A 26,776-nucleotide genomic window follows, 5' to 3' on the forward strand; every position below is an offset into this window, starting at 1 on the left:
AAGTAGGAATGCTGTAGCAGATACTTGCTTGAAACTGAAGAAAATTAAATCTAAGAGTCTGTAGCTGTTTCCACTGAAGTTCTCTGAGGCATAAACGCATCTTGCATAAGTATTAATTCTGTTTCTACTTAGAAAAGGAAAAGTTAATAACATTTCACAACCACCCAAGCTCTAGATATCACTAGTAATTAAATGGAATTATCTTCTGTTTTAACTGTTGCTTAATAATAAGTGGTAATATTATTTTGCAACCTACTACTAAATTACACAGAACTGGATGCACAGCTGATATAGGCACCTAGGGTTTCAAGTCTTGCATCACACTCCAATAGCGGTTTCAAGTCTTGCATCACACTCCAATATTGGGGTTCATAGTAATGTAGGTTCTAAAGCAATGGTATTTTCAAGTTATATTAGACTCTGGAATGGCCTAGAGGGAGATTTTTAAAATGGTAATATATAGTATTTCTATAATTTCAAAATGTGATTAATCAGCCAAACTGAAATTGGGCCTTCTCTTTTCATACAGCTAAGTGATACCCAGAAAATTCTGTGAGTGAAGTATAGATATGGTTTGTTTGATGTATGAAGAAGAGTTTCTTCATGAATATAAACATTCTGGAGATAATACAGGAGGGCACATATACCAATGACCCCTTGATACCTTAACTAACTTTCATTGGCACTCTCCATTGTGTATCAGTATGACAGGTTATAAATATTCAGTAGAGTTTTTCTTACTATAAGAGTCTTATTATAAGAATCACCAAGGACTCCATACAACTATATGTATATTTCATGCTATATTGTACAATCATCAGCTATCATTAAGTGGGCTACTACTAACTCATCAGAATCATCCCTATTCATCTTATTTTAAACAAAAACGATCATAGATATATTATTATAATATATATATAATATATATAATACTATGTTACAGAGCACCTGATTATGGCATCGAACATGTAAACAAGCTAAATTCACTACTAACATGGTCAACATCCTGCCCACACACTTTTATCTTTCTTGGTGACTTCAATCTACCTCATATTAACTGGACCCTAAATGAATGTACAACTGAACCCATACACGCAACCTTCTACAATGCTGTTACAAATCTGGGACTAGTAACTAGTCTAGTAACCAACAGTACTAGACTTAACAACTGCCTCGATCTCATCTTCTGCAATAGTTTGAATTTAATTTACAGAATACAAACTAAAGAACCCCTTTACAATAGTGACCACAATATGATTGACTTTTGTCTCAACATACACCCACACAAAAATCATCACAATGATGTAATCCCCAATTATAACTTCAAAAAAGGCAACTATGATCTTATAGACAACGATCTCTCATCCCTTGATTGGCAATCTCTATTCACTGGATGCAATACTGTTGAAGACCATTACAACATATTTTTACTTGAAGTCAAAAGAGTTACCCATAACAATAAGGAAACTTCAATCCAAAAAGAGATCACTCTGGCAGAAAAACAAATCTGGTCACGTTGCCAACTTCAAAAGCCGATACAAAAATTTATGTCACCAGATAAAGACTGAATGCACCAATTATCACATTAAACAAGAGGAAAACCTTCTACATGCCAATTCCACCTGCACTTTTTACAATTTTGTAAACAACAAACTAAAAGACTCAAGGTCCATCCTAGCCCTGATAGGACCTAATGGTAAAGACTGCAACGATGACACCATTAAAGCCAACCTCTTTAACACATTCTTTGGCTCAGTATTTGTAAACAGCAATGGATCATGCCCAGTATTTCCTAGCTGAACCACAGACAACTACAATGATCTAATACATATCAATTTTACAGAAGACAATGTTGAAAAAGCACTACACAATCTAAAACCATCTCTATCTATTGGACCGGACGGAATATGTGCCTACTTCTTTAAAAAGCTATCCACTGCCATAGCCAAACCTCTAAGCATAATCTTTGAAAAATCTTTCAGGACCAGCTCCTTGCCTAACCTATGGTCACAAGCCATGGTCATCCCCATCTTCAAAAAGGGAGACCCCAGCCTAATGGAAAATTACAGACCAATCTCCTTATGCTGCGGCACCTGTAAAGTCATGGAATAAATTATAAACCAATCTATTATCTTCCACTTAGAGACAAACAACCTACTCTCTAATAAACAATTTGGTTTCAGAAAAAAACTATCCTGTAATCTGTAACTCTTAAACTGCAAAAACATATGGACTATACAACTCAATCAGGGCAAAACAATAGACACAATCTACATAGACTTCTGTAAAGCCTTTGATTCAGTGATACACGACAAAGTACTACTAAAACTAAAATCTTATGGTATCTCTGGACACCTACATAACCTCTGTGATCATATTAAGAGAAACTGCGTTCTCTTTGCTGATGATGTAAAGCTGTTCAATACCACAGACAATACTGCTACCCTTCAAAAAGATCTTGACTATCTATCAGAATGGTGAAACAAATGGCAACTTCAAATCTCAACAAATAAATGCTCTGTCTTACATATTGGCAAAAAAAAAATCAGAAAATAAAATACAAGCTGAATTGTCAAGACCTTGTTGATGATCCAAGCTCTGTAAAGGACCTTGGAATACTCATCTCTAATGATCTAAGTGCTAGAGCCCACTGTAACTACATAGCCAGAAAGGCATTAAGAGTTGTTAACCTAATCCTACGTAGCTTTTTCTCTGGTACTATCACACTACTAACTAGAGCATACAAAACATTTGCTAGACCAATACTCGAATACAGTTCATCAGTCTGGAACCCACATTATGTATCTGATATTAGTACAGTTGAGAAAGTCCACTCCTCGTTGTGCCTTATGCCACCAGACTTGAAATTCTAGACCTAGAAAACCTGGAATTGTGCTGTCTTCAGTCTGATCTAAGTATGGTATATAAAATCATACATTGCAATGACGTACCTGTCAATGAATACTTCAGCTTCAACCATAACAACACAAGAGCACACAATAGATACAAACTCAAGGTAAACCACACCAAACTTGATTGCAGGAAATATGACTTCAGCAACAGAGTGGTCAATGTCTGGAATATTCTACCTGACTCTGTGGTTTCTTCCCCAAACCCCCAAAACTTGAACCTTAGACTGTCTACTATTGACCTCACCCTTTCCTAAGAGGTCTGTAGGGGCATGCATAAGCACCATGTTCCATGCCTACCGTTCCGTGTTCTATTGTTTTATTTTTCTTATATGTACGCATTTCATGTATTCATAACTATGTATATACTTATACCTACTGTCTTGTAAGCAATTGACAAATCAAAATGAATAAATAAAAAATAAAATTAAAAAAAATAAATATATAAAACATAAATGGTCCATTAGTTTATATATAAAATACGCAGTAAAATGTTGCATAAACAAACAAACAAATCTATGCATGGCTAGAAAGCTCAGTCTTCCATACAGACTACTTATTCAGAAATTGACTCACTGAACACAAAGCTCGTAGATATAATTTTCCTAGAGGAACATAGTATACCAGTTACTTGCAAAATGAGAGTTTATGCTCTTCTCCTTAGCTTTCAAAATAGGGATGGAAGATCAGAAGATCAGAAATTTATCTGAGATAGACACAAACATCCTCAGTTTTTATGAGATGAGAAAAAATTGCATCCATTTCTGCCTATGGAATGATTGATTTGGAGTTCTGTGGATAGATACTATTTAATTTCCCATGGCGTCTATACTTTTAAAACATAATTTTAAAACTCTGAATCATCCCGCCTTTAGATCCAAATCTATATGTTAATTTTTAAAAGCTTCTGGATCCATATGAAATTCATAGTTAAAGCAATTTTAAAACAAGGGTTTCTCCTATCCTCTGTTTATCTTGGTTAAAACAACATGTTTAAAACTTACACCATTACAATATTCTCTTTTTGATAAAGAATGTATCTACATTATATAAAACATAGAAAGGGAATAAAGAATGGTAAGGAAAAGAAATTAAGACCAAAGCTTTAAAATTGGTACAATGGCTAAGGCATCAGGTTAGAAACCAGGACACTGTTATAGTTCCAACTCAGGCACAAAGCCAGCCAGGTCATCTTGGATCAGTCATTTTCATCAGCCCTAGGAAGCAAGCAATGGCAAATCACTTTTAAAAAGCTTGCCAAGAAATCTGCAGGGCTTGTCCAGACAGTCTTTGAGAATCAGACATGATTGAACAGAAGAAAGAAAAAAAATATAAATACCATGCACTTTATATATCCATACTTTTTTTATCAGGTACGATAACTTTATATTCAACATATTCATAACCCACTTCATCCAATGCCTTTTGCATTTTTAAAATTAGGTTTATTAAAAAATGAAATCCAGACTGATTTACTGTTTCAGATTATTCAGAAGCAAGTTGCAATAACTCAATTGGGTTAACAAGGTATTGGATGGTAGCCTTAAGTGTTCTTTGTTCCCCGAAGGCAATAGTATAATTTACTTCTACTAAATCAGTAAAAATCAGGATGCAATCATGAATATGACATCTGGCATTTTTTTAAACTAGAACCTGCTGTCACTATCATTTTGCAAAACAAAATTATTACTATTGTAATCTTTGGCCATGGACAGCATGCGAGTCCATGGCATCATCTGCTAATTTACTATAAGAAATTAATGGGATCTAAATGCAAACTATTTTCTTTTTTTTTAACAAAGTTTTTATTTTTTACAACAAACATGAACAAAATATAAAAACATAAAACCCTCTTTCAATTATATACATACAGTGTGTCAGTTGGTTACAATCTTTTGTGCTATCCTTTTTTTACCTTTACTCACAAGTTATATAAATTCTCACCTTATCGGTCTAGTTTGTACTCATATAATATCCATTATTAAATATTCATTTAACTATTTTTCCATCATTTTATATGAGATATTCTAATTTTCATTATTTAATCTTATACATTCATCCAATGGTTATATATTTTATATTGTATTCTTTATCAATCTATTAACTTTTATTGTAAGTCTTACTAATTTATTTCTTTACCATGTCTTTTTATCTAACCATTGATAAAATAAATCCCTTATCATAAAAATTGTTTATCCTCTTGTTCTCTAATTTCAAATGTCAATTTACTCATTTCGGCGCAGTCCATGATTTTCTTAATAATTTCCTCCTGCAGAGGTATTTTTTCATTTTTCCGATTCTTAGCAAATACAATTCTAGCTGCTGTTAAAACATTTACAATCAAATATTTCAATTCTTTACAGTATATTTCTGGTATAATTCCCAATAAAAATATCTCAGGTTTAAAGTCTATGTGTTGTTTTGTCATTTTTTCCAACCATGTGTGGATTATACTCCAATATCTCTTTGCATCCAAGCATGTCCACCACATGTGGTAATATGAACCAGGTATCTGATGACATTTCCAACATTTATCCGATTTATTCTTGAACATCCTCGCAATTTCATCGGGGCTAAGTGCCACCTGTAAAACATCTTATACAAATTTTCTTTATAGGCAGTTGACATTGCCCTTTTATAATTTTGAGACCACAATTTTTGCCATTTATCTAAGTCAATCCCATATCTGAAATTTTTACCCCACACAATCATTGTTTCTTTTACTTGTTCTTCCTCTAATTTAAACTCTAGCAAATGTCCATAAAGTTTTTTTATTACTTTTTCATCAGCACCTGTCAAAATTTTATCTAAATCAGTCAACTTATCATACATACCTTCTGTTTTAACGTCTTTATCAAATCTAGATTGTATCTGCAAATATGAAAAACAATTCATTTTTACACCTTGTTCTTCCAATGCTTGCATAGATTTAAGTTCACCCTTTCATTCAACATCTCACCATATCTAACTGTTTGTTCCTTTTTATATATTATTGGATAGGAAAAAGCTTCAATAGTAGATAACCATAGCAGAATTTTTAAATAATATTGCTTTTTTATCTTCTCCCAGTTTAGAAACAATGCTTCTCGCATATAATGTCTTCTAAAATACCCCTGCGTTTTAGTTCCCTTATACCAGAGAAAGGCATGTCACCCTAACAGCAAGTCATGTCCTTCTAAATTCAAAAGTCTAGTATTACTTAGTGTTATCCACTCCTTTACCTACATCAGACTCATCGCTTGGTAGTATAATTCCCAACTGGGCAAAGCAAATCCTCCTCTTATTCTTTCATCCTGTAGCAATTTAAGTTTTATTCTTGCTTTCTTCCCCTGCCAAATGTATTTTATTTTGTTTAACTCTTCAAAAAATTCTTTCCTTAATCTGACTGGAATTGTCTGGAATAAGTATAAGATTCTAGGCAATACATTCATCTTAATTGTAGATATTCTCCCAATCAGTGATAATTGTAAATTTTCCCATTTTATCAAATCTGTCGCAATCTGTTGTTTAAGTTTGAAATAATTGTTCTCCTTAAGTGTGCTACATCTTGGTGTTATATGTATCCCTAAATACTTAACCTTGTTTGTGACCTGGATCCCCAAAACTTCCTCCAATTCTTTCTTTCGTCTTACTAACATGTTCTTTGCTAAAATCTTTGTTTTATTTTTATTTATTTTCAAACCTGTTACTTTCCCATACTCTTTTTTCTTTTCTATCAGTTTAGATGCAGACTCCAATGGTTCCTCTAATATAAATACCAGGTCATCTGCAAAAGCTTATAATTCATATTCTTCTTTTTTAATTTTCATTCCTTTTATTTCTTTTTCTTCTCTGATGTTCCTTTTCAGCATTTCCAGTGTTAACACAAACAACAGAGGCAACAGTGGACAGCCTTGTCTGGTCCCTTTTCTTTTACCTATAGAGTCTGTTAACTCTCCATTTATCATAATCTTAGCAGTTGGTTTATGATATATCGTTTCTATGGCTTGAGTAAAATTTTTACCAAAGCCCATTTGGTCCAATTGTAACAGCATAAAACACCAATTCACATTATCAAAGGCTTTTTGTGCACCTATAAACATCAGAGCCATTTGTTTTTCAGGATGTGCCTCATAGTATTCCAGTGTATCTAAAATTATTCTCATATTATCTTTAATCTGTCTCTTTGGCAGAAATCCATTTTGATCAGGATGAATAAAATTGTTTAAGTATCTTTTCAGTCTTTCTGCCATAATTGAAGCAAAGATTTTATAATCTGAATTTAATAGTGATATTGGTCTGTAATTTTTAACTTGCTGTGGGTCTGTGTCCTCCTTCGGTACAAGTGTGATATATGCTTCTGACCATGTTTTGGGTATTCTCTTCTTTGTCATAACTTCATTCATAACTTCTAATAAGTGAAGATTCAATGTTTTCTGGAATATCTTATAAAATTCTACTGGGAAACCATCTGGACCTGGTGCTTTCCCAATGTTTTGCTTTTTTAAAACTTCTGTTAATTCCATCATTGTTATATTACTTTCTAACATTGTTTCAATATCTTTGGGTATCTGGGGCAAATGTGCTTCCTGTAAGTATTGTTGAATTCTTTCTTCCTGAACATTCTCTTGATGGTACAGTTTTCCACAGTAATCTTGAATAATTTTTTCTTCTCTACATTTCCATACAATACATGTCCTTGTTCATTTATCAATTGATTTATTCTTCTTGAGTCTCTTTCCTTTCTCAATTTATATGCTAACCATCTGCCTGGTTTGTTTGCATCTTCAAAATAGTTCTGCTTAGCATTTTTAATTTTTTGTGCTATTTCTTCTTTTTCCATTAGCCCCATTTTATGTTTAGTTATGTCTATTTTAATTTTAATGTCCTTTTTTGTGGAAATTTCTGTAGTTCTTTTTCCAACTTCTTGTAGTCATCTTCTAATGTTTTAAAGATTTTTTTTCTGTTTTATATTTCTTTTCCTTGTATAGTCCATTATCAAGCCTCTTGTATAAGCCTTCATCGTGTCCCAGAGGTTCTGTAATGATGTATCCTCTTTTTTATTTTCTTTAAAGAAAAAAGTCAATTCTCTTTCAATTTTCTGCTAAAAGACTTTTTCCTTTAATGTCTTATTATTTAAAGTCCATCTAGATCACCTTTTTTGTCCTTTCCATAGAAGTATTATTGGATTGTGATCTGCCCAGGTACTTGCTTCTATTTCAATGTCTTGTATGTTAGAAAGCAATTCTGTTGACATCCATATCATATCTATTCTAGACCATGATGCATGTCTATTTGAATAAAAGGTATATTGTTTATTTTCTGCATTTCTTTCTCTCCATGTATCTTTTAAGTTTATCTATCTACCATTCAAAAAAAGGATTTTGGCAATGTTTTTCTAGTTTTCTTCGCTGTTTTTTGTGTTTTATAGTCCAATTTGTCATTTATTATTCCATTAAAATATCCCATCAGAAAGATATTAGCATAGTCCAGTTCAATTATTTTCTTATGTAATTTCCTGTAAAAATCTTCTTGATTATTATTTGGGGCATAAATTGCTATTAAAAGTGTCTTTAGATTATTGTCCATTATCTGCACCATCAAAATCCTTCCATCATCATCTGTATATATTTGTTCCACAGGGATTGTATCTCTAATGTATAACACCACTCCTCTCTTTTTACAGTGTGTCAACGCTGTAAATACTGTAATTTCCCTAATTTTTGTTGTTTCAATATATAATCATGTTGTTTTTTAATATGTACTTTTTGTAGGCAGAGTATATCAAATTTAAATTTCTCTAACTTATGAAATATTTTTCTTCTTTAAATAGCTGAATTAAGCCCATTTATATTAATTGTAATCAGTTTTTTCTCATCCATTTTAGACTTTATAAGAAGGATTTGTTGCTCTGGTAGATCTTGGTTCTCGTTGTTCTCTGGGTACACCACCAATAGCTCCTTCTTTTTTTTCAATTACTGCTGTACATTCCTCTTGAAATTCAATGAATGACTCTTGTTTTCTTGTATCTTCCTCCCTTCCTCTAAAATATTCCAGATAGAATAACTCAGCTTTTTCAACTGTATCAATTCTGTGTCTTTGTTCCTGCCAGGTAAACATGAGACCTTCAGGGATCAGCCATCTGTAATTTATTCCTCTCTAAAGTAACTCTTTGGTCAAGAATAAATATTCTTTTCTTATCTCTCTCACTCTTCTTGATACCTGTTTCAGTACCATTATTTCTTTATCTTTGTACTTTAGTGTTTTTTCTCTTGCCACCTACAGTATTTGTGATTTAATTATTTTCTTAGTAAATCTGATTTGAACTTCTCTTGGCAGTTTATTTCTCATCACATATCTTGTATAGACATGAAAAACCTCATCCATTCCATCCATCATCTTCTCTTTAGTTACCTCTAATGCTTCTGCCAGGATTTCTGTCATCATTTCAGCTTTTCTTCTTTTATATTTTGAAATATAAGGTAGAATTCTGATCTATCAATTTCCCATCCCAATGATTGCAGAGATCTGTCCTTATCTCTTTCCACTTCACTCAGTCGGGTATCCATATCTCCAAACTCTTTGTACATCTTGTTCTTCAATTTTCTTAATTCTGTCCTCGTATTACATCATCATCTGTTGAATATTTTCTATTTTCTCATCTGTCTTTTCCATTCTTTGCTCAATATTCTCTGTTCTCTTTTCAATATTATGTGTCTTTACTTGTATCTTTTGAATTCCTTGCATAATCATCTACAGTGTCACTTCTTTCTCCTTCTCTTGTTGTAACATCACCTGTGTTGATCGTTGTCCTCCAGATGGTGAGGAAGAAGTCAGGATTGAAGAAACTGAGGCTGGTATCTTTCTGCTCATCTTATAGTACTTAATAGAAAAATTGAAAAGAAAAAGCAAGAGCAGCCAACTGCCACTCCAGTTAAAAAAAATTAAAAAAAGCAAAAGATAAAAATAAAAAAGGGAAGGGAAAAAATCTTCAGGCACTTGAATACCTTAATCCAATTGATTCCAATTATGTAGGGGAAAAAAGGAAAAATATAAAATGGAAAAAGGATGAAAAAATAAAAAAAATAGGAAAAAAATTAAAAAGACAGAAATCTGTATATTCCCCTTGCTAAAAAGGTAAAACAAAGGGAGGAGGGAGGTGGGGGGAAAGTAGTCTTATTCTTGCATCAAAGGACTCAAGTCCAAATATAAAAATCCAACTGGGGCGGGAATAGAAAAAAAAAAGGAAAGAGAAAATGCAATTCTGTCAATAAGCAAAGCACTGCCACTATATGTTCGAGGCTCTTTACTAAATCAAAAAACAAAATTACCAAAATTACCTTTTCAAGGTCACTTCAATCTTCTTTCTTCAATTTCAAATCCAGACTCCAGCTATCAGTAGTTCCACAGAAGAGCACCTGAAAACAATCTACATGCTCTTCCCACTATCCTTTCAATGAAAAGCACAGAGTCCTTGAATGGAACAGCAAATGTATCAACAAGAAAGGGAGGAAAACAATGTATCCAAGCCTCCAGGTGGCAGTGCTACTTATTTCCCTTTCCTTTCCCTTCCCCTCTAATATTAAAACCAAGAATAGAAAAAATAAAAATAATCTAAAATTATTAAAAAGAAAAAAACAAGAGAAAAAAAAACTTTTCCAAAGAGTTATTTTGAAAAGAAAAAATAGAAATTAAAAAGGAAAGACCAGTCCAGTTTAAAAATTGAAAAGTTTTTACAAAATCCAAAGTTTCAATAAAAAGAAAGAAAAAACCTTCAGGTTTAATTTGTGCTTAATCTCGCCACTTAAGCACTTTTATCTTCACTTTTAAATTTAATTTTTAGTCTTTTAGGGTGTTCTCTCCAGAAAAAAATAAGTAGAAAATTATCTCACCAAACTGACACACCTTCTTTCTAGCTTTCTTCTGTTCCGGAGCTGTCTCAGCTTCAGCAGCTTTAATGGCTGCTTCTCCACCACAGGAAAAAAGGGCTTTCTCCTGGATCTACCGGGGACTTTGTGATGTCCCTGGGATCAACAGGATGTGCCCTCCTCAGTCACCATCTCTACGGGACGGTTTAGGTCCATTGGGACCGTCCTGCAATGGAGATATCAGCAGCGATCTTAGAGCTTAAAGATCTCATGCTGTACCACTACAACGCCCAGTGCAAACTATTTTCTATTCTCAGTAACAAAAGAGTAAGCAAATAGATCTTCAGTATTACAGTCCCTTTTGTGCTTTGATGAAAGTAATTCCTGTATATGTATCACACATATGGCACTTGCTGAATGAAACACAGCAGCCCTCATGGGTACTTCATCTATTATTAGAGTCACTGTAGTGTTTCCCAGAAGCATTTGGTGGCAACGGTGTTTCATGTGCAGCTTCACATAAGTAAACATAAGTAAACTCCAAGAATTCATATAGCCTGAATATCCAATAGCTCAAAAACATATGCTTAAAACATGTCAAGCTTCATATGAATAATGTCCCTGCTTGTTTGATCATATTGCAACAGCTGTATAACTATTGTTTGCTCTATAAGATGAAATTCTAACATCAGTTTGAGTTTCAATATAACCTTTTGGATAGCTACTGAACTGTTAAGCCCATAATCACAGTGCCTTGGTGAAATATATGTCACTTCAATGTCAAATAACAAAAACCTTTTATTTAAAACAATCCTTGGTCTGATTAAGTTACATTATTCTGGTAAGTTAAATGTACCTAACAAAATCTGCAGCAAGCAGGTTCAAAAATTGAACTAGAAAGCAAACACACAGAAAGACTCAGATGTAAGGATTGTTACAGGTAAAATTTTCATGCTCTGATGCTGTCAGGGACAGAAATGATCTTTATTAAAATGGAGAAGTCAAACAGTGTTTGTTATATGTGTATGCTATATGTATTACACCAAGTTAAATACCAGCTCAGCAGGAATTTCATAATACATCATTCATCTATGTCCCTTTGCTCTAACTCATTAACAGTACATATTTGTTTAAATTTTAAAATTAGGAGGAAAAAAAGATTATGATGATTTTGGAAAAATTAAATCTTTGCTAGATTGAATTTTTTGTGTTGCATAGAGCATGTAAGAGTATGACTGTGGCAGCTGTTGCCACCACTGACAGAGCTTAAAGCCTACTAGGCTTTAGAAATTAAGAAAAAGAAAAAAAAAATTCATAACTTTCTCCAAGATTTCCTCAAACTATAAACAATCCAGTTTCCTTCTCAGTGCCTGGATATCCCCATTTCCCACTACTGACCTTAATCATGATTAAGAATTATACTTCATGTGGATATAATTTCACTTTGCTCTTAAAAATGTATACGTTAAGCCCACATTAATTGTAGTCAAACATAAGTCACAGTAATATCATAAGTAATCTTTAAGGATATCTTAGGGAAACAGAAGATTTTTCAGTTGATTTCAAAGAAAATAATAAAAGAAAAGCCATAAAAATATTGTGATTATTTAAACTGGAAATGGAATTTTTTTCGGATTGAACTTTCACAGCTAACGTGTTACTGAGATCATAGGATTGTGTTTGTTTTTCTGAAATGTACTGTTGCTGACAAACAAATAGAATTATTTATACTCTGTAATTGTATTAATAGTACATTGTTTGCCAAATGCTATCTACTAAGATTCATATTTTTCACTAAAGAGGAAAAGTACTGTATTGATAGATTTTTCCTTACAGCAATATTTGCATTGTAATATTTCATCCTGATTACCTTAGCTTCCCAGAAGTGCAACTTTGTAGATGCTGGATGCTTCCAAAATCATTCAAATTTGAATGATTTCAATTATTCAGATCGTTCATATTGTTCATTTAAATGATAATTTAAGTTCCAAGATAGAACCGTTGCCTATTTATTGCAACATATTTTATTTTTTGAATGTTGGTGAATTAAAAACTATCAACCTGTCAAGACATTGTATTGTGTTGTAAAGTTGTGGTGTGCAATTGTTAGAATGCAGTATTGCAGGCTAATTCTGCTGATTGCCAGGAGTTTGATCCTGACTGATTCAAGGTTGACTCAGCTTTCCATCCACCAGAGATCGGTAAAATGAGTACCCAAATTTTGGGGGGCAATATGCTGACTTTGTAAACTGCTTAGAGAGAATTGTAAAGCACTAGGAAGCAGTATATCAGTCTAAGTGCTATTGCTATCCCATATAGAGTCCTTTGGAAAAAAAAAATTCTAGAAATTTATCAGTCTTTTTAAGACAAGCCTTCCAGACAGGAAGCATATCCATAAGCAAGTACTAACTGTAATTTTATTGTATGATTATATTACAAAATCTTGAAAATATGAAAATACATCTTGCCTTTCCAGTGCAAGAAACTAGGGTGGGCCATCTGAGACATTTGTCATATGCCAATTCCTTCTGTGAACTTATCTGTCACTTGGCTGACCATTTGTTTAATTATATCTCTTCTTCTTGTCTACCAACATCATCCCAACATACCATTAGAAAATTTTGGTTAGTTCAAACTACAAGTAACTAAAATGTTCATTGATCCTGGCCCCATATAAACTTATTTGCCATATACACTGGCTTTAATACATTTCTAGATCCAATTCAAAATTCTGCATTGGACCTTTAGAGACCAATTTTTTATGTGTCTTATTGTAAACTATCAAGAGAACACGCTTACTAGGCACTTTAAAACATTTAAATAAATATGATCATAATATATTTTTTCATTAAAATAATATAAAGTAAATTATGAATATTCAAAGATACAAAAATTATTGCAGTGGAACATCTCCTTATCAAATGAAATATCATAAGGTTTAATATAAAGGAAATTATTAATATAGATTGCCATTCCTTATCTACTCTATTAATCTCTTAGCCCTTGTATTCCATTTCAGTCTTCAACCACGAAACAATAAAACTCACCAAAATTGCAAAACAAAACAATTTTTTTCCTTATCAACCAGCTAAAATAACACTGTATTTGTTTTCAGTAAACTTATTTTGAAGCTCTAGCTAATATGCCTTATCTCTCCTTTAACAAGTAAAATAATCATTATAACTTAGAAGAAGTAGCAAGGAATGCATAAAATGCATGAATAATTAGGACTTAAGTATTCTCTTTAAATGCAAATTGAGAAAAAAAACCGAGTCACAATTTTCTCAGCCAAGTTGGTGATAGCCTCAGAGCTTCACAATGTTTCTACCTAAATATATTGTAGTTGGAAACCATTTATGGTATGAAGAAGCAAGATCTTTCAAATTTCAGAAATGGACACACTTCTGCAACATAGGTGTAAGATATCTCTTTTTGGTAACTTTAAAAGCACCATCAAGTGGTATTCCCAATCCAGAAAAACATCCAATTAAAATATCTTTTTTAATATCACACTGGAAAGATCTGTGAAAACAGACGAATTTAAAGCTTAGTCTCTTCTGGAAATCTTTCACAATTACCTTTCTACCACATCTTGGCCATTCCAACAAGTTGAGCTGTCTTTCATCACGAGATCACCATCGCAAAGTCTTTCTGTCAAAGACGCATAAAAAGTTCTGGATCGTTTCATATAACTGATAAATTCCCTAGAAATTAAATACAGAACATTTTTAAAAAACCATTAACTATACATTTATTTCTTCCTTATCTTAATAATGCAATAATTGAGATTCAAAGTTCCCTCAAGTTTATTTAAAAAGTGGATGAAGAGATGGCTGTTTCATACCTCATTAAATTCTAATTCATCTCTTGAACTAGACAAATTAAATCATATTTAAGATGTCAATTGATCAAATTCATGAGACAAAGGAATGTTGAATAATATATTATTTCTGCCTCCCTTTTTATGTAGATATCTGAGCATGATAGAGAACAAAGTAAAGAAGATCCAATGGGTTGCAAAAGCCAATTTGTAGCTAAGTAAAGATAGTATTTATATGAAATGTCATCAACTATTCGAACATCTTAGCATTTCATTTAAATTTTTCATTTTTAAAATAAGTTGGAATTTATTTGACAGTGTAAGTAGATGTCCATCTTGATGTACAATACTTCTATTCATATCTATGCCACCCTATTGATATCCTGATGTTTTAAAAATTGCAGAGAGGAAATTTGGTCCCAAATAATTTCTAAACCACAAATCAAACTCAAAAATGTGTATCTACCTGTTGGATTTGTTTTTAACAGTAACTTTAAATTTAGATTTTAGGTGTCATAGTTTAATAAATTTTGGAAAGCCAAACTTTGTCACACCTGGTAAATAAATATTAAAAATATGTTATGGTAATTTAAATTAACCTTTCTCTTCTTAGAATGTATGAAGACCTCCATTAAAATGAAGAGACAAAGGTATGTTGACTTCTTTGCATTCTTACCGAGACATTTTTTTCAAACTTCTGGATTTGTCATTCTTTGAAGATTTCAGAGGCAGAGAACTGGAGTAGGCCAAGGAGAATAGCCAAGGGGAAAAGAGGGAATTCAGGTAAATGAAGAAAGAAATGAGAAACAAAAGTAATAAATTATTTGAAAGAAAAGATAAACATGCACAGGATTAAATCAGAAAAAAATAACTCCTATTTAAATATTCTTCAACCTATACTTTAAAAATAGTATAGTCCATCTACCAGTTTAATTGCTTTTACATTGTGCCCCTCTGTTGTGGATTTGGATTGTTTTCTAAATCATATGGAAATACATTTATTTCTTAAAAAACAAAAATAGATATGACTATAAAACAAAGCATTCAATAATGAAAATAAATGTTTTTATTTCTGACATATCCAAATGTCATGTTAGAAACATTATTGTTATATCTGAGAACTGCATAAAACATGAATTATGGATGAAAACAAGTACTGTTGTTGGGAAAACAATTATTTTCAGGGACACCAAAAATGTTGGTTTATAAGGAAATATAAAACTGATGCCTCCTGGGTATTGGGAAATGAATGCAGCTACATAGATAAACAAATAAATACAAGTCTGCTTGCTTATTTTAAACAAGAATGAAGTATCACAATATATTCCCAAGAATTTTATGTCAGTGGTAGAACATATAGTTCATATAAAGACATCCTTAGGTTCAGTCCCTGGAGTCTATAAGTAATCCTGGGAAAGACTGTTTTGACAGTATATTTTGTTTTATATGTTGTGTGTTTTTTTATAATGATGTATATTGCTGTATTAAACTTTCAAACTTCGTTTACTATCCAGAGTCTCTGTGGCAAGATATACTACCCTATAAATAAAATAAAATAAAATAAAATAATAAAATAAAATAAAAAAATAAAATAAAATAAAATAATAAAAAATAAAAAAATAAAACAAAATAAAGAGAACAATTGGAATAATGAAAATCTTATAAATTTGAACTAGTAATGTCCAGAATAGTTCAGTTCCAGAAGCCCCAAAGACGAAGAAACCTTTGATGTAAACTCAACTTCTGATATCCATATGGACACAACAATTTGAGCAGGAGATTGGCAGTGTTACAGAACTGTTCACCAAATATCTTCAGAGTATTTTTTAGCTGCAATCTAGTTTATACCTCTGATAGATGAGTCATATACTATCCAAGTACTAATGGGGTCTGACACTGTTTCAGTTTTTGAAATTGCCTTGTTTACATGACTCCTTATAGAAAAAATATAAAAGGAAGTTTATATTGTCCAGAACATCACTTTTATAATTTGCTATTTTTTTAAAAAAAAAAAACTGAAACCAAAATTGCAATGTTAACTGTTTCTTTCTGTAGTTAAATCTTGAGCATTTAATAAAATGCATCTCTGTACTATTGAATGTCAAGATACCTAAAAGAGCAACTTAGATACCAGAGTCAAAAAACTGGGGTGGTCAATTATCCTGAGCCAAGTGTATGAAACATTTTTCTACACAGTCACAGATTTAAGTTATGGCACCATGCATATAGGGCCTTTGCCCTTAAGTTATGATTTCAAAATGCACTGCCTTTAATATTGGAACTATTAAGTATGTTTTAAAAAGTATTTACATTGCTTATACATTTCTGCTTTGATGAAAGACAACTAAACAACAGCCACTCCTAGCTTGTGCTGAATAGGTATATCATTGCAAGCATAGCTGTGGTTAATTAGAACATCATGCAGTGGAACTTCTAACAAGTCAGTCATGTCTCAGAGAAAAGGGTTTCACAAAACTAGAAAGATGTAGGAAATGGAAAATAAGGGCAAACAGCAGTAAATAAGAAATTACTATTTTGAGAAGACGCATTAGCCATAAGGATAGGGGAAAGGAATCCAAGAAGTAAAATGCTTGTTTATCTTAAATTGATTATATCACCATCTTGGGAAATGGTGCAAAAGGCAATCATAAACTTTTCCTCTACCTGTATAATTATTTAGCTGTATAGCAGTGGAGAAGACAACTAGCCAATTCACTTAAGAATCACTCATTTCAGCTGGTTCAGATATCTTAGCAAGTGACAGAATCTTTACTATGAAACCATTCTACAAAATAATTTAAGATAACTGAGTCTATGTCAATGGTTGAAGTAGGACCTACTATTTAAACAAAATTCAAAACTTTCAGTAATTCAGAGCTGATGTTAATTTACATTGCCAGCTGCAAATTACTGAAAAATCTAAGCTTTTAACCTCTAGGCCATGTTTCTATTATTGATTTTATCTCAGTTCCTTTCATCATCAGTATATATATAGTTAGGAATCTGAAAACTGCAGGCACTCCACTAATGTAAGCTACAGCCGTTCCTAATTTTCTATTCTATAGCCTGATTTTACAACTGATTTTACAAGTCAATATATTTGATGTCAGATTTTCTATTCAAGGTTGTGTTCCCATCAATTATTGAAATCAATGGCTCCTTTAACTGAATTGCCCTATATTAATTACAGATGTATAACAATATATCTAACTCAATACTAATTACAGATAGGCCTTCTCAGGGGTGGGATTTAAATTTCTTAACAACTGGTTCTGTGGGCATGGCCTATTTTGTGGGTGTGGCTAATTTTGGGGCAGCAAAGGGAGAGGCGGGTGGGGGAGAATGAGAAGGGATTTTTGCGTAAGCACAGTAAAAAAAAAAGTTTTTTTAAAAAAAATGGTTTTACCTTGGAGTGGCAGATAGGGGCGGGGGCAGCAAAGGGACAGGTGGGCAGGGAGAATGAGGAAGGGATTTTCGTGCATGCGCAGTAATAAAAATCGGTTTTTGGCCCGTAGGAGCAGCGGAGAGGGGCGGGGCCAAGCAGGGATTGGTTTTACTGGTTGTTAGAACTACCGGTGATGTTAACAATTGGTTCTATGGAACTGGTGCAAACGATAGAAACCCACCCCTGGGCCTTCTCCACAGTTAAAATACATTTATTTAACTTCATTTATTGTTATTAAAAAGTAAAATATGACTGTCCTTTCTGGCCTGCTTTTCATCTGTTTGAAAACCAAGAGTCTTTAATACATGAGAATCAGAATTACTCTCATCATTATCATTTAGGGAAGCCTTCACCACAAAATTTATAAGGAAATGTTTTTTCTTTTCAAATTACCTCCTTTTATTGTTAATAGTTATTGAGTGGGCCATTGTTAGCGGTGGTCTCTCTATTTCCTTTGCTTGAATTATGCTGTCTGGCAAAGATTTCACTTCTTTTTCTTCAGGATGTCCACAAACTTTATCTACCTGTAAAAAGACAGGGAAGAAGAAAAGGGCACCGAATCAGAACGAGCAAACATAATACAAAGCTACAGCACAATAGGGTTGCTTAGAGTTTTGAGTTTGAAGGAGAAAAGGTCTTTTGGATCAGGGGTTTCCAACCTTGGCTACTTTAAGACTTGTGGATTTCAACTCTCAGAGTTCCTCGGCCAGCATTGGATCACTCAAGGAGATTCACATAGCACCTGTCAGCAGCTCCTTCAAGCAGCTGCATCTTTTCCAATGATCACACAGCTGCCTTTCCTAATTGCAGCATAATCCTGGGTTGAAAAAACTGCCAACAGGTGGTATATTCACCCATCCATATTTTTGTCTTTGAATCCAAAGGTCTGCACAACTGTACATAGTCAGCGTTTTTAGATCAAGCTTGCTCTTGGTTTTTGAGTGACATACTAAGAACAATATTTTAAGCAGTAATAGAGGCCAAGGGAAAACAAAACGTTATTTAACTAAAAGGTACTTATATTTTAATTACATCCTTGTAGTTTTGACTTTGCACTAGATCATATATTCCATTACTGGGGAAAGATAGTATGAGCTTCAATTTGGGTTTAATGGAACAATACAAGACAAGAAATTTCTATAGAACTATGACTTTGATTACATTGAAAGGAAAATCCAATGCAAGATGTACCAATCCTCAGGCTGGTATAAATTAGGAATCCAATTCTAAAATAAATGTTCCAGAGTTTTTGTTGCCTTTGACTAGTAAGAATACTTCTTGGAATAATCATATCTCTGTGAAGCTTTACATGGGCACAAGCAATAGGCCTGTGCAAAGTAGGCATAACCCATCTTATTGTTTAATTTGAGATGGTTCCCAAACTACAAGTGAAGCAACAGAGGTTGACGTGCTTCATGTGAAATGTCAAAGCAGCACTGATCCATTCCAGCTGGCTACCTTGCAAATGGCTTCTCTGTATGTGCTGTGTATATACAGAAGACCAATGAAGAGCTAGAGAAGCTGCTGAAGCAGAGTTCAACTGCTCTGAACCGTAAGTAAAAGCACCATGCTGCTTCACTTCATGGATCTATTTCAATGAAATTGAACCACTCCAGTGAAACTTTGAATAAGCAATACAAAGGTCAAATGATTGCAGCTGGTGGAATTCTTTTTCATTGACACAGAACCTTTCCCCACTGCTGAGTTAAAGTATTATCACCCATCCTTGTGTTGGCAGAAAATACACAGGCATGAAATTTGCTGCCCCTATTGCCAATTTCTTATACTTCCTCTATTTCAAGTCCCTACATGACATTGTCGTGATTATGCATGTATAGTGTCTGATGAGAACAAAATATTGATTTAATTCTCCATCTCTTTATGGCTGTTCCCACAGTTATATCTTGAAGCTATGATAAATTTAAAAAAGAGGATGATGGCTAAATATGTTTGTGGCAAGGTTAGATGCAAATAAGACAAAGAATTGTGCATCATCTAAATTCTTTTTAGTTTGTGAATCTGAAAATCTACATTGCAGTGTAAAAGAGCTAACCAAAGAATGCTAACTTCATTCGGAGGAGGAAAGGATTTTGCAAAGTGACTGAAGGTGGGATGTGTCAGGTTCCCCTTCTGGCATGCAGTGTTCCTATCAAGATTGTGTCTTCAAAATTTGCATTAGCATAGTGGCAATTTAGTGCTATGTTGAATAGCTGGTTGAGTTGAGTAAGATTTCAGATAGTAGAAAAGAAAGTAGATACATTTATTTTAATAAAATTAAGAATATAGCAAAGAGAGAAGAAAGCAAAGATGAAGAAGCTTTAAGCCAGTTTCCTATACTAGTTAAAAGTTGGATCAGGTTAGACTCTGGCAAGCTGCCAATTATTTTCAATCCAACCAATTCCACAGAATTATTGCTGTGGATATAAAAATAAAGAATGCCTTCATATGCATTCCCTTGGATATAATTGCAATAAATAAATGTCTGTGCTTGTGCTGTCCAGATAGTTTAGAGTTAATGGGATTTGGATAGTTAGGTAGCAATTGTGAGCTGTCCCCTTAAGGGAATGCATCATAGTAAATGTAGTGAAGGTATCCTGGGAAATGTATATCACGTGACCACATCTGTAATCCTGATCGTCACTAAATTGACCCTCAAGGGTTTGGGGGAGGTTTTCCTCACACTTGGCTGAACTCATGGACTCGTGGTAACTCTTCTACTTCTATCGCTACAACATGGGGGAAAAAAGGATAGAAGATAAATCATCTTTTTTTTACCTACAAGACAGATATACAAAGGATTGGTCATTAAAGAAGAACTTCATCACAAATGTGAATTATGAGGATACCTGATGAACCAATAAAAGTACTTTGTTATGGATGTTTTGTGGAGTTATCTATCTGCATCTGTACAGGATACATAATAGTGCTGAAGTAATGATTAAATTGCAACAAAAGCTGTCAGTGACATTATTGCTAAACTTAAGCTGTCATTGTTCTGTATTATATTGGGTGGGATGTGGAAATGTGATAATAACCCAGAGTCATAATGTTGAATCATTATACTATTAATAAAAGTGCTACTGATAAAAACCAGAAGTATAGCTTCCTACAAATAACTCTTGTATGCTGCTTTATAGACATTGTTGGCTATGTGTGTCATGGCAATGTCTCACTGGTAAGTGTAACTGTAATCAAACTTTTTTACTGATGCTTTTTTCTTATTTGTTTTAAGTCTACAGATTTACCTACATTAATGGTTTGCAAATCAGCATGGCATAACTGTCCTAATAGAATGCCTCAGATTGCCCATCCTTGTCTAAATTCTGCATTTCACGTGAAATCTAGTCCATGATCAAATCCACACTGAAGTATAAGATCCATTTACAAAATAGCAAGATGATAAAGGAAGATGTTCCTAGACTCCATTCCACCATTTCTTTTAGAAACCCAATCTATCTGCAGACCATTGAAGAAGTACTTAAGATTCTTGCAGACAGTACCAAATTTGCAACTCATCAATGCTGCAAGTATTGCAGGGCATAAAACTAAGAACTACAGCCATGTAGTGAGATTGAAAGCCTCATGACCAGACAATATTTAAAGGATAATGATAGTCTGAACAAGGCTATATGTAAGATCAAGTAGCAATCATTCTTAACTGTCAGCCTCTACCTTTTTAGTTGTGACACTTGGTTTGGATATTGACAATCAGCAAAGGTTATGCTTAAGGTTACAATTATCGTGGTCTAGTAAATAAAGGAAAAATCTATGGGGAATCAATTCAATAAATCTCCTTAAAAGCTTTCAAAGTATGAAATAATTCTTCAGAAAGACAACATGAAGAAATCAATTCAAATGATGTTCATTTTAATTTAATTCCAATTCTGTCATTTTGAAAATTAATTACATTGAGATAGATGTGTGTTAGTATCCAGGCGCGCGCTTATATGTCACTCCCAAATGCTCTTATTTAAAAATGGACTATTTTTTTCTATCTTGAATTCATTCAAGATGTAGTGACAAACAATGATATTTGGGAAGTAAGCATATTGAGAGGGAAAAATAATTCTAATTTGGTCACAGTTACTTTACATTGATAGCGTGCTTTAAACATTTGTTATCCCAAAATTTATCATTAAAAACAGCCCCAAAGTTGAGACTGTTTTTATAAATAACACATTTATAAATTTGGATAGATAAACAGACAGGCTGATGGATGAGAGGCCTCTATACCTCTGTCCTTTCTATATCTCCAGAAATCTTTCCAAGTGTAACTGAGAAAATGAATGGCATGGTTTCTTTCTTACCATATTAAAATGGGAAATACAGGCAGTCCCTGGGTTAAGAATACCTAGCTTATGGACAACTTGTACTATGCCTATTACTAAAAATGATGGGTCAGTGGGTGGAGTCCTCAAGCTCACAAACCACTGAGTATTTGAAGTCTTCAAATGTTTTCATGAACCAGAGAACCTGTGCAGTTTCAGCTTTTCATAAAAACTTTACATGGATTCAATGATTTGTTGTTTAAGGAAGGAGAATGTTGTCAGCCGTTTTAAGTAATAAGTTGCCTGTTCCTAAGCATGTTGCAATTTACACACAAATTTGAGTTAAAAACAGATTTAGGAATGGAACTTGTTCTTAATATGCCACTGTTTGTATACACAGACAAACCAAAAAAATACCAATAGGTATTCTAAAATAATGTTCAACATACTGTAGTTTTTAGAGACAGAAAAAGAGAAAAATAAACCTAGCATTGCACAAATATATCACTCAATGTTGCTCACTCAGTTACTTTATGTCTCTCCACTGTGGCCATCATCGTCTCCAAAAATAAGTTATGTGTACCTTAATCACAAATATATCCCCACTACAGAGGAAAATGAGTTGAATGAATGCTCTCAGAGGAAGCTAGTAGTTCATTCTGTCATAGGAAATTGGAACGGAGACAGTAGGAAATAGGGAGTACCTAAAATAGGTATCAGATTCCATTTTTTAAAATTTCAATGCATCCAACTAGATATTCCTTAGCTGTACAAGTTTGTTTTTATCTGTTTCCAGGTATTCTGGAATCAAATAATTAAACTGGAATCTATTTAACAATTTTTGGGGGAAGAGTATCTGTTGAATAGAACTACTATATTATTCTGTAAAAATGCTGAGATTTATTTTTTGAGTAAAGGAGCATTCTCAACACATAGATTGTTTCAGTTCACATTGAGAATGGAGTAATACACACACATACTAGGAATGGAGTTAGGTGACCCGCAAGGTCACCTACTAAATTCATCCATTTCCGAAACATTTCAGTAAAGCATATACATTAACAGAAATTGGACTGTCCTTTCTTGGCAATTGGTGATTCCAAAACAAGTGTGTAAAGCAAATTCATATAAACATTTATTCTGCCTTTATAATGCAAAACATTTTTTTAAAAAAAATAGTCTTGCAATTGAAGATTTGCATAGCTTTCCATTACCAATTAGATCTATACACTTCCAGACAAGGAATTAGGATTCATAACTTGTTCAAGAAACGGGCAGCCAGGCTATAACATTTTGAACTATGACAATGAATTTCTGTTTGTTATATGATAATCAAAGTGATAGCTGTTGTAAAAAAAAAATGCACATAAAACTACTTTAATCTTACCCTGATATTGAATGTATTATAGAGTGAATGATACTTTGAGCTACATTTTTTAATGCCAATATTAGTATCACAAACTTTTGTATGGAATTGGTTTTCTAATTGTGCAAGCCTAACACTAAATGTAAATAAGCCTTTTAAAAAAATCTGTTATCAACATATAAACTATCACACAGTATGGTGTTTCCTGGATAGGATAAAGATTTTTAAGGAGACTATGAAAGCAACTGAGTAATTATTGTTTTCACAGTGTTTTAACTCACCCTTCTCTGGCAATATTAACTTTCATATTAACACAAGACTATATCCCATTAGAAGGAGAGATACTAATTTAAAGACCAAAACCAAATAATGTGTTTGAAATAAGAGGGAATCAGTTTATTAAGTTCCAGGTTTAATATGATCTTAGAAATGTGTACTTTCTTAATCTATACATTAATTGTAAATCAATTGTATCAGTCTTTTTCAAAGTTTAGTGACAACAGTAAAATGTCATTTCTTATAGCCAACAGCTTAAAATTGCCTACAAGATTAAAAAAAAATATTACCATATTAAAACAGAAAATAGAAATTTAAAAACCAACCCACCAGTGTGTGTGAGTGTTTGCTATAAATATCAAGAGACTTGGATTAAGGTATCAATATATGAAGATGACATCAGAGAAAGCATTATCTATGTGCAGCTATTAGAGCGTTGTTGTTTAAAAATATTGTAGTGATATGAATTGTTTTTAAAATGATTCTTTTAGAAAAAGTAGAAATGTTATGATACTAGCTAAGAAGGAATAGTGAAAGGAGAAGGTGGTATTTATTGTATAGCTGTTGTGAAGAAAGCTAAGGGAAAGAGATAAAGAACTGAATGGCAGAATCTGACAAGAGGAGGGGGAGGAGAGGAGGAGGAGGAGGAGGAGGAGGAGGGTAGTAGTAGTAGTAGTAGTAGTGAAAGACTCTCATCTTTGGATCATGTGGCCCTATGGTGATGATAGTAACAGTAACACAGCAACGATAGTGACAATGGAAGCTTCCATATTGTCCTAAAATGTGGCAAGCCAATAAAACAATGCACTGGTTATGATTGCTCCAGCTGCAGTCATAGGAACCTGAGGGCCAGACAGTCAGATCGAGTTATGGCTCAGCAACCATGTTCATTGAAATCTGGTGGAGTTGGAAAAAACAAACACTTATTTATTTATTTATTTACTTACTTACTTACTTACTTACTTACTTATTTGACAAACATGTACAAGAAAACAAGTATAGGTATAAACATAAACATGAACAAAGGAAGTAAATACAGATAAATGGGGACAGTAAGGCATGCTGATGCGCTTATGCACATCTTTAAGGATCTTTTAAGAATGGGGTGAGGTTCATGGTAGACAGTTTGAGGGTGTAACAATGGAGTCAGATAGGGTGTTTCAGGCATTGACCACTCTGTTGCTGAAGTCGTATTTTCTGCAATCAAGTTTGTAGCGGTTTACCTTGAGTTTGTATAGGTTGTTTGCCCGTGTATTATTGTGATCGAAGCAGAAGAAGTCATTGACAGGCAAGATGTTATAGCAGACAATTTTGTGAACTATGCTTAGATCAGACCGCAGACGACACTCTTCCAGATTGCCCAAGCCCAAAATTTCAAGCCTGGAGTCATAGGGAAGACTATTGTGAGTAGAGAAGTGGAGTACTCTTCTTGAGAAATTCCTTTGAACCCACTCAATCATTTTAATATCCGATATACTATATATAATATGGGTTATATATAATATGGGTTATATATATATATATATATAAAACCCACCTGGGTTCCAGGTGGATGAGCTGTATTCGAGAATAGGTTTGGCAAAGGTTTGTATGCTCTAGTTAGCAATTCAATGTTACTGGAGAACAAGCTTCGCAAAGTATGTATGTAGGCTCTTCCAAGTAAGCCATGACTAGATGAGCTAATTCTACTGTATTTTAAGGCTATATTGACAGAATATTATACGTATGAAGGTACAAGCTTCCTGCTGCCATTTTAAACAGCTGATCAATTAGCAGCAGGTCCTTCCTAAGTTCCTTCTTCTGATCATTGATTTTCTGGGGGCTCCTGCCTTTTTTGTTTGTTGTCTGATTGTTTCCTAGGCATCTCTCTTGCCCTCAAAGTCATCCACACATTCCTATGAGAGATAATGTCCTGTGGAGGTTTTTTTTTTTTTTTTGATGAGGGAATCTATAGAGTTTTTTTTAATGGGAATATTGTGAGGAAAGGGTAATGTTGTTAAGAACAAACCAGGAATTGGAATGGTGGTATCCAAAAGGCAGAAAAGTGGCTGACTCAGCCGCAAATACACTTCTGCAAGCAGAAGATGGTGAGGGTTAAGAAGAACAATTAATGAAAAGCATATTATTGATAATTAGAAAATTATTATTTAGGACAAAGCCATACACTAGCTAGCATGAGTTTATCAAAATGTATTTTGACAAATTAACCCAGTCTCTTTTTTGATACAGTGATACAGTCACCAATTTAATCAATTCGAGCAATGTGGTAGGCATTACATACGTTGACAGCAGGAAAGCATGTGACGAAGTCTTTCGTGATTCTAATAGAAAAAAATGGCAAAATGTGGTGTTGATTATGCTTCTATTAAATTAATAAACAACTGTTTGAACAACTGAATCCAATAAATGTTCATTAATATTTGCTGGATTAAGCTGGAAGAAAATCTTAATTAATGTATTCTGGACCCAGTGGTGTTCCATTTATTTATAAATTATTTTATAATTTAGAAAATGTTATTATCAAATTTGAGGATATCCTGGGAAACAATTTAGATGGCAGAATTCAGTTTCAAGAAGTTTTTAACAAGCTGGAACAAGTGGTAGAAACTAGCATGATTATTTTTAATAGAAGGGGATATATGCAGCTCAGAGTTGAAGTATGGAGTACTTGGTGCACTCTGAGCTTGGTTGTAGTATGGTGATGTTGATCATCAGGTAATGAAATGTCTCCAAGCAAACAACCAAACTCAGAGAGCACCAAGAACCCCAAAGATTTCAACAAGACCAAGTTCAAGGTTCTACATTAGGATAGGATAATTCAAAGGCACAAGTATAGGATGGAGAG

At 33.4% G+C, this 26,776-nt stretch overlaps 1 protein-coding gene across 2 annotated transcripts in view; it reads right to left on the reverse strand.

Moving 5' to 3' along the window:
* LOC113436827 (glypican-5-like) overlaps positions 1-26,776 on the reverse strand; it is a 358,073-nt gene that overhangs the window by 185,250 nt on the left and 146,047 nt on the right. The window contains exons 4-6 of one of the 2 annotated variants that reach the window (XM_026701472.2): positions 18,415-18,545; positions 15,253-15,312; positions 14,335-14,460 (exon numbers count right to left, since the gene is read on the reverse strand). In XM_026701472.2, coding sequence (XP_026557257.2) covers positions 14,335-14,460; positions 15,253-15,312; positions 18,415-18,545 — 317 coding nt within the window. The remainder of the gene's footprint in view (positions 1-14,334; positions 14,461-15,252; positions 15,313-18,414; positions 18,546-26,776) is intronic. The other variant, XM_087933156.1, reaches the window with a different exon arrangement.

The sequence above is a fragment of the Pseudonaja textilis genome, chromosome 4 (genome assembly GCF_049901715.1).
Source record: "Pseudonaja textilis isolate UNSWEBS1 chromosome 4, rPseTex1.2, whole genome shotgun sequence".
NCBI classification, from domain to species: domain Eukaryota; kingdom Metazoa; phylum Chordata; class Lepidosauria; order Squamata; family Elapidae; genus Pseudonaja; species Pseudonaja textilis.